This window comes from Nothoprocta perdicaria, unplaced genomic scaffold, assembly GCF_003342845.1.
Source record: "Nothoprocta perdicaria isolate Ctin4 unplaced genomic scaffold, notPer1 scaffold_12, whole genome shotgun sequence".
NCBI lineage: Eukaryota > Metazoa > Chordata > Aves > Tinamiformes > Tinamidae > Nothoprocta > Nothoprocta perdicaria.
This window is the reverse complement of record NW_020454316.1, coordinates 574,718-583,066: the sequence shown is the minus strand read 5'-3', so window position 1 is coordinate 583,066 and position 8,349 is coordinate 574,718. Positions and strand designations below refer to the sequence as shown.

Below are 8,349 nucleotides of genomic sequence, written 5' to 3'. Positions count from 1 at the left end.
CGGCTCCCACACCGCGATGCTGCCGGACGAGAGCACGGCCGCCGCCGCCGCCGCCGCCACCTCGCCCTCCACGTACCTGCCGGGGCACACACGTCACCGCACGCCCCGCACCGCGCTGCGCTAACTAACTGCTGCCCTGGGCAAGGGGCAAACGCGGCAGGCTGCAGAACGCCGGGCACAGCAGCCCTCATCCCCTCGGGGCATCTGAACAAGGAGGGCACCCGCCAACCCTCCCGCGGCCCCAGGACCTGCTTGGCACTTGTTCAGTAAACTCAGCTCTCCATCTACTAATATTTGTGTACACAGGAAACATTCCAGCTGCAGTAAGCACATTGCAAGGCCGTGTCTTAGAGGGCTCTCTTCCACATGTGCGAGGCACAACGAAGACACCAAGAGGCAAAAGGCCACTGAGCGCCAGCCGCTGCCTCGCACGGACCCAGCTGGCGACGCGCTCTCCAGCATCAGAGAGCAGCCCCTGCACACGCTTCCGCAGGACGGGCTGCCAGGGAGCGTGCAGGAAAGGTGGCGGCTGGGGCCCCAGTCATCACGAGCAGTTGGGGGGGAGGACAAACAGCCCCCAGCCCCAAACCCTGCGCGTGCAGGAAAGCGGCGCTGGGCTCTGTTGCGGAGCGGGGCAGCGAGCCCCGGGCCGGGGCTCCGAGGTTATCCCGCAGCTGGTCAGGAAGCGGGCAGGAAACAGCCAACACCCTGGCCACATTCCCACGTAGGGCGCAGGGGGATGTGACGGGCGGCAGCCTCCGGATCACCAGCCAGACGGCAAAGGGACGGGAGCCAGCAGGGGCTCGTTACGGGATCCTGCCGGCAGCCCCCAAGAAAGGCTCCGCGCAGCGGCCGCACTTGCCTGCCGGTGTGTCCGGGCGGCAGCGAGGAGAAAACGACGCCGGTGCTCCTGGCCGTCCGGGGGTTGAAGGCCACGACGCGGAACGCGGGGTTCCCGCACTGCTCGCTCTCCTTGGCGTGCGGGTGACTCAGGACAACAAAGAGGAGGCCCTGGCACACACAGCACAAACACATCACTGGAAACAACAGCGAGGGGGGAGCCAGGGAACATCCCCCCAGGTAACTGCTACATTCTCTCTGCATCACACCTTCACGAACAGCGATGCATGATTTTTACTGAATAAAACAGAAATGGTTTACCTGTCAATTTATAACTAAAAAACAAGAGAGAAGCTGACTAATCACAGTCAGACTAATCAACCCCCCCTGTGGTCAGTCAGTGCAGTGCAGGCATAAAACGTGCGCCACTCATCACATACGTACGGAGTCGGAATACGCCCGGTGGCAGATTGAAGCTGGGTAGGAATAACCAACGTGCATCTTTTTCAAGAGCTGGCCCGTTTTCAAATTCCTGCAGTCGGTGAAAATAAAATTCTGACTGCTTTTCCATCCTCTAGCTGTTATTTTTTAATCACAGCTATACCCTTATGAAAGACAGACGCACACTTCTGGTTCCAGAAAAGAAACAAGCCAGGACAAGAAGCTACAGGAGGAGCTAATGAATGTGATAAAAACACAAGTGAAATTATAGCAGAATATTTCATTTGCTTTATATCAGTCTAAACACACAGAGGTTATGTATCAGACTTGAGGCYGATACATAATGAACTCTGCTGGTTCATTAACAAATAAGCAACCAACCAAAACCACTATATAATATCTATAGGTAACTATAGATATTAGCCAACACACACACCTACAAGACATATAGTTTAATTTCAAAGGAAACACTGACCAGATAACAATGCTGTTCACTGCGGTGGTGCCAACCAAAGCATCTCTCATTCCTTCTACTTCAGCAAAAGCTAGAACAGTTTCTTCAGGAGGCATCAGAGTCTGTCCCTCCTTGCTCCTGCACAGCAGACGCAAGGGAGAAAAGCCGGGCAAAGAGTGCAGGAGCYGTGCGGGCACAGCGGGTGCAGGCCCCCCGCAAGGACAGGAGCCGGGCACATCTGAGCAGCCTCTCCTTCCCGCCGAAACCAGGGACTCACCTYCCTGCCTCCGAGAAGGTCGTTATCTCCACCTGCTGCTCCTGCGCTGCCCTGCTGCTGCTCACCAGCCTCCTGCCCCTTAGCCCAAGGACAGCTTTTATATTTCCAGTTTTCACCAGTGACTGCTTGAATGAGTCACTCTCAGAACAATAATGCAAGAGCCTAAGTTCAGAAAAAAGGTATGCGTGAGGACCAAAGGAAGCAAAACTCAAACATGCTGTAGAGGTGAATAAGTAAACTTTGGTGATTTTTTTTTCTCTATATTTTCCAGAAGTTAAAGCATTTGGGAAAGTGGAAGAATTGCAAAGCACAACTTAAACCACTACAGAAGAGGAGAATAAAGCTGAAGATATTCAGCGTGGAAAGCACTAGGAAGGAATAAACACACCACCTTATTTCTCCAATCTCCAAATCTCCCAGTGCTACACACACGAGATTACAGGTGTCTGGCAGAGGAATAATCTGTATTACAGGAATCTAGGACAGTAGAGCAAGAATTCAGTGTTACCCACAATGTTCCTCATATTTGGACTTAATTCACATTCTCTAGAGTGTTTCAAGCAAAATTATAGAGAACTAGTTTTCAGACTCTTCTGAAGAAGCACAGTTACATCGGGATTGAACTCACTGCTGTTTTGCTAACTAAAGAATTCCCAGCGATATAAGAGACAAGTAATGACTGCAGGGTGTCTAAAGGGCGAGAGCACAACAAGTCAGCGGCTGCTGCACAACACGTACGTGTAGCAGCAGCCTCCATAAGGTAGTATGTGACTAGTCAAGCCACGGATCACACCTATCAACAGCGCAAATCACTCTCTTCTGTTTCCTGATGGAAGGAAAATTAGTATCCCCCAAGGAACTAAWCCCACATCCAAGACTCTCAGATCCTTGTGTTAGATCCTTGGGAAGTAATACAGCGTTCCAAGAAAACTGCTCCAAATTTTGGAAATGAAGACCACGTTCGTACCTCTCCAGGCTGCCAAGCACAGACCTTTCCCCAGTGCCCGGGTGCCAGGAGCTTCCACAGGGACACAGAGGTCTCACAGGCCGTCACAACGCGCAGCTCTCTGCAGCCAGCGGCTTCCCACCACATGGTGCTCACGTCCACCGCGCAAGAGCGCGAGGAATCCTGCCCAAAACGGAACAGCCCCGACACTCTGTTAGTAGTTGCTTCACCTGGAGGCACGGGTTGACAGAACTGCTATGTGAGACCCAGTAAGATGAGAACTTGAGGCTCAAGCTTAATGCTCGAAGTGTTTGCTTTTGAGCGAAGTGTCRGTAAGGCACTAAGGAAAATAGGCGGTGTGGGTGGCTGGGCTCAGCCTTAGGGCAGAGAAGGCACTGGTTTGTGCCCCAGGAGCAGCACAGCCTGCACGCTTTCCCACCCATGTCACCTCCCCGCCTGTCAACTGTCCCTGTCCCCTACGAGGGGCTGCAGACGCAGGAGGACAGTGGAAGGACACGACTGCAGGGGGACCCACGGCTCGGCCGTGCAAACAGTCCTGGGCAAGAGCCGCCGTGCTCGTGGCTCTGCTCCTGACGGCCGTGGACACGGACACGTGCACTAGGCAGTGCCGCAGCCCCGCACAGAGCAAGGGCACCCACGGAGCCCCAGGGCAGGCACAGGGCAGGCACAGGAGCTAAGAACACTTTATCTGGGGCTGAAAAAAGTTGCAGTGGTTCCATTTGTTAATGCACTCACATGTGTTTAGACATTTGACATTCAGAAACAAACACTGAAATCCTTTCCCAGATAAAAGCAGATATGCAGGACCCYAGCCAAAGCCATGCTGGAGTGCTCTGCCACAAGTGAAGAAAGAGCTGATCAGATTACAGAGCAAGAAAGAGCTGATCAAATTAGCGAGCAACATCGTTTTTCCAACCAGCTGTTCTGCAATTTTATCGTAATTTTGTTTAACCTTGTATTAAAGAGCAGCTATTGACTCAGCAACAATTATCTGATATTAGCCCACCTTTAACTTTGATATAAGCTGCAAGGTCTCTTCTCTCAGGCCATCAAGCTGCACCGCAGCCAACTGTTCTGCTGCAGTTTCCTCCTGCACAAACAGAAAGCAAGGACGAGGCTAAATTCAGGTTCAAAACTGTATTCAGTACCCACAAGCGTGAGGCAGAAGTGTGAACTCACTCAGCATGCTATTCCCAAGGAGCTATTACAAGAGCATCTCTTTGCAACTTGCATGTCCTTGAAGGACAGGAGATCCCTGACAGGGAATTTACTGTTTTCACCTCCAAAAAATGTCTCTCAGCATCATTTGCATGCCTCAGCCCCACTCCCGCTCTTCAGAATCTAGTACCATCCCAAAGGTGGGTCATTCTCTTCTCTGTAACTGCCTTTACCAAATCCTAGCTTACAATTTTACGGCAGACCCACACTAGATGGCTGCCAGAGACCTTTGCTCACATCAGTGTTTCAAGCCTGCCTCCCATAATAGGCATCAAAACCTACAGTGGATTCGAGGCTGAGTTTACCCAAACCAGACTACAGAATGCATGTTTGAGCTCGAGGGGCCTTGGGCGGCAGGTGCGAGCCAGGCCTTCCAGGGCCAGAACAGCCGCGGGTCCCGCCGAGGAAGCAGCCGGCGGGGACTCGCACACGGAGCCGCCGGCCGGCGCCCCCAGGCTGCTCCCTACCTGGTCACCCTGCGCTCCGCAGCTCCCCGGCCCTCCGCCCTCCGGCTGCTCCGGCTTCTTGAAGAGCAGCATCCCATCAGACCTTCGCTCAGCACCTCCCGCAGCTTCCAGACGCAACACTGCACATGGTTCCTCCTCCTTCCCAGCAGACTCTTCCCCGCAGCTGCCCGACCCCCGGGCAAGGACAGAGTCTCTACATTCCCCACGATCCACAGCCTGGCCACATGCTGCTTTGGCTGGCAAGGGCCGCGCGGAAGGGGTGTCGGGAAGGACGTCACTGGGCAAGACGGCGGGGGTCGCACCCAACACAGGGAAAAGGGATGCGGAAATCTGGGAGTCTGGCTGAGTGGGAGCACCGGCTAAGAGAGTCTCCGTGGGAGTAAAGAGCAACTCGCTCGTGCAAAGTCCCTTCTTGGAAGCTGGGCTTTCTAAATGGGGTAACCTGCACAACACGTTTTTGAAAGGCGAGATCACGTTGCTTTCAGGACTCTTCTTTTCTGTGTTCATTTGCAGACCTCGTGCTTCCTCTGAAGCCACATGATCTCCGGACACACTAGGAACAAAAACTTCCAAGTCATTCACAGGGGAAGACTTAAATTTCTCAAGTTTTAGCAGCCCAAATTCCTCRTCAGGTAGGTGAAAGTCTTTGATACCCAGCGTGGAGGGCAGCTGCTGGAGGCTGCGGAAGCTGAAGAGAAAGTCTGYAGCATCAGGGTCTGCAGGCAGGAGACCAGGAGCAGCTGGATCCTCTGAGTCCATTCGCTGGTCACATCTTCTGCTCTTGCCTGCACACAGAAAGATAGAACATGGAAGAACATCATACCATAACACAGGCAGCAGCCAGCCCTCCAATCTCCTTTCTAGAGGGTCACAACACTCTAATGTTAATTTTCCAAAAGCAGCCACATCTCTCAACACTTGGAAGTGTCACTTTCTGGGAAGACATTACACTCTGTTGCATTAAGGCAGTGCTCTGCATTAAGGCATCAGCTAAAACATCACTAAAGTGGCCAGAATGGACAGAAGCCCAACCAGATTTGGTTTGTCCTCCTCCCAACACACTTTCTTTTCCCAGCATTCACATACTCTCAGACTGTAATACTCATCTTTGTGTTTCATATTTGTCAGCACTAAAAATTCATTAATGCCCAGACACAATTGGCAAAAGAGATTTTATATCCATTTGCTGAAAAAACAGGTCAAGTTTCCAAAGAGACACCAAAGAGCAAAGCCAGCTTAAGGCCTTCTCAGCCCTGCTCCCCACGCATGCACTGCTGTTCACATTGTGCAAATAAAACGGGAACCAAAAGGATTCCACTCTTTCAGAAAGCTTCAACTCTCAAGAAACAACTCCCCAGTGAGATTTTCCTGCATAAAAACACGTTAGGGTGCACGGATTCACCCGGCGCTTCCCCACCTCGCCCTGGGCTCTCGCTTCAGGGGGTGCCTTTGGTACCTGTGGGTGCCCGGGCGGCTCTGCGCCTCGCGGAGGGGCGCAGGGAGGGCCCCTCGCCCGTCCCCGGGGGCCGCGCCGCCCCGCGGGCGCCCCCCCCTCGCCCGTCCCCGGGGGCCGCGCCGCCCCGCGGGCGCCCCGGCTGCGCCCGCCGCCCGCCGCGTGGTTGGGGTGACTCAGGCGCCGCGGGGCGCCCGGCTCCCCTGCGCGGCCCCCACGGGTGTCTTGCGCTGGATCCAAAGCAGCGCTCTTCCKAAGTGCACTTTGGAGCTGATCTAACGGAGCCTCGCGGCCCTTGCCGAGCACTCGCCCTCCCCGAGGAGGAGCAGCACCCATGGGCTCTGCGGTGCCAGGCGCTCCTGCCTCCACGCAGCCGGCAGCTGCGGCACAGTGCGGGCTCAGCTCACGCAAGGACGATTTTTCAAGATCACCCTCGGAGTTTTCCTTTTCGCTCGGACAGTCGTTTGCTAAGACACTGGTGCCTTCTTTTGGCGCTGCGCGATGCACACCCGCTGCAGGCTCCGGCGACGCTTGGTTCACAGCGGGTTTGCACRTGGACCTTCTCCTTCCCTTTTGCTTCCTCTGCGACTGTCTCTGCTCACACCTTGTGCTGGCCACGCTGCTCTGCGAGAAGGAGCCAAGCGAAGTGCTGCTGCTGTTAGACGGAGTCAGAGACTGTCGAGGGCTGCCCGAATCCACCGGGCTACTGTCGGCACCAAGCGAAGGGAACGGCCTGACTCCTGACTCGTCATCGTTTTCCATCATTTCTTGGGACGGCTGATCCGAATTTGCATCTTTCTGCTTGCACTTATTTCGCAGACCCTTCTTGCTCTTACCCAGCTGGCTGAGAATTACTGCATCTAGGTCCACTTTCCTCTGGCAATTAGACACACGGCGCGTTGTCCGGACGTAGTATTCAACTGGGAAGAGAAGCCCCTCAACCACSGTGTAAGAATTCATTGTGTTTTCAGCTTCAGGAGTCCTCAGCTTCTCTAGGTGAGAAAATCTTGACTCGGTTTCAAGTTCTCGAGCCTCCAACAGCGTTTCACCACGGCCTGTAAGAGGATCTGTAGGAAAGCAATTGAAGTCGTTAGCCTCATTCTGATTTCCTTCAGAGCTTCCGCTCTCGCTAATTAGTGTGTTATTTCTGTCGGGAGGCAACACGTCCTTCTCTGACKTGCAGTCCCTGAGGGACAATTCCCTGGGACCTTCCCCCGTCCTCTCGTTGAGCACTTGCTTTTCCACGCGGGAAGGTTCTTCCCTGGTGCTGTTGCTGGCGGCAGGCGACACGGAGTCGCTGCTCCCTGGCGGCAGCCCCGGTGGCCCGTGGCTGCGGGACACGGACGGGGCACCCGGCGGCTCGGGGCTGCCCGCCGCGGCGCACGAGGAACTGCCCGCGCCCCGAGCAGCGGCTGCTCCGGATGCTCTGCGGGCACCTTCCCCGGTGCTCGAGAAACGGCTTCGTCGGAACACTGGAGACCCCAGCTCCTCTTTCCTGGACRCTTCACTCGTCACATTTTCTTCACTGTTCACCAGCAGCGCATCACACAGAGATCCCCCTTCCTCTGGGACGACAGCCTTCRTTCTCCTCTTCCTCAGCTTCATCCTACCTCCCGTTGCTTGGTCTTCTTTCCCCTCTGCAGCCGGCCTAACCGATTCCCCGGGGGCACTTTCCTGGCTGCCCTTGGTGCTTTCTGCCTGGGAAGTGTCTGACAAGTTAACTTTGTTGGTGAGGAATTCGGGCCTTTCTTGACAAGAGTCGGACGTTCTCCTCTCCGTGCTAGGGACAGCGCAGCTCTCGACCTGCAGCTGACAGGTTTCGTGTCTGCCAGCACTCGGAGATGGGGCATCCCCGGAACCTGCRGAAAAAGAGATCTCACATATGAAACAACTCCCAGAAAAGCCACACGAGATGARAGCGGCTGAGGTTGGAAGGGACCTCTGGAGGTCACCTAGTCCAACGCCCTGCTCCAGCAGGGACACGTATCATCTAGATGGGCTATTTGCAAAGGTGCCTATCAAGCAGTGCTTGGATATCGATATATCGATTTATCTCGCCCGTGACCGACATGAGCGCGGAGCAAAGAGGAGACCCGGGCAGGAGCAAGCGGGGACGCGTCCCGGGGGCGCGGGCTGGCCGTGCAGGGGGCAGCGCGGGCGGCACAGGCCGAGGCCCTCCCGCGCCCTCCTACCTGCGGGGCGCGGCGGCGCCGGTGACCCCGCGCGCGGGCC

At 55.2% G+C, this 8,349-nt stretch overlaps 1 protein-coding gene across 1 annotated transcript in view; it reads right to left on the bottom strand.

The window, feature by feature from the left end:
- The window catches only part of PALB2 (partner and localizer of BRCA2), an 11,394-nt gene that overhangs the window by 2,598 nt on the left and 447 nt on the right, over positions 1-8,349 (bottom strand). The window contains exons 2-12 of the mRNA XM_026053886.1: positions 6,336-8,058; positions 6,121-6,216; positions 4,665-5,449; positions 3,986-4,069; positions 2,980-3,141; positions 2,404-2,489; positions 2,013-2,174; positions 1,757-1,873; positions 1,285-1,372; positions 863-1,011; positions 13-76 (exon numbers count right to left, since the gene is read on the bottom strand). Of these exons, the coding sequence (XP_025909671.1) occupies positions 13-76; positions 863-1,011; positions 1,285-1,372; positions 1,757-1,873; positions 2,013-2,174; positions 2,404-2,489; positions 2,980-3,141; positions 3,986-4,069; positions 4,665-5,449; positions 6,121-6,216; positions 6,336-8,058 (3,516 nt within the window). The remainder of the gene's footprint in view (positions 1-12; positions 77-862; positions 1,012-1,284; positions 1,373-1,756; positions 1,874-2,012; positions 2,175-2,403; positions 2,490-2,979; positions 3,142-3,985; positions 4,070-4,664; positions 5,450-6,120; positions 6,217-6,335; positions 8,059-8,349) is intronic.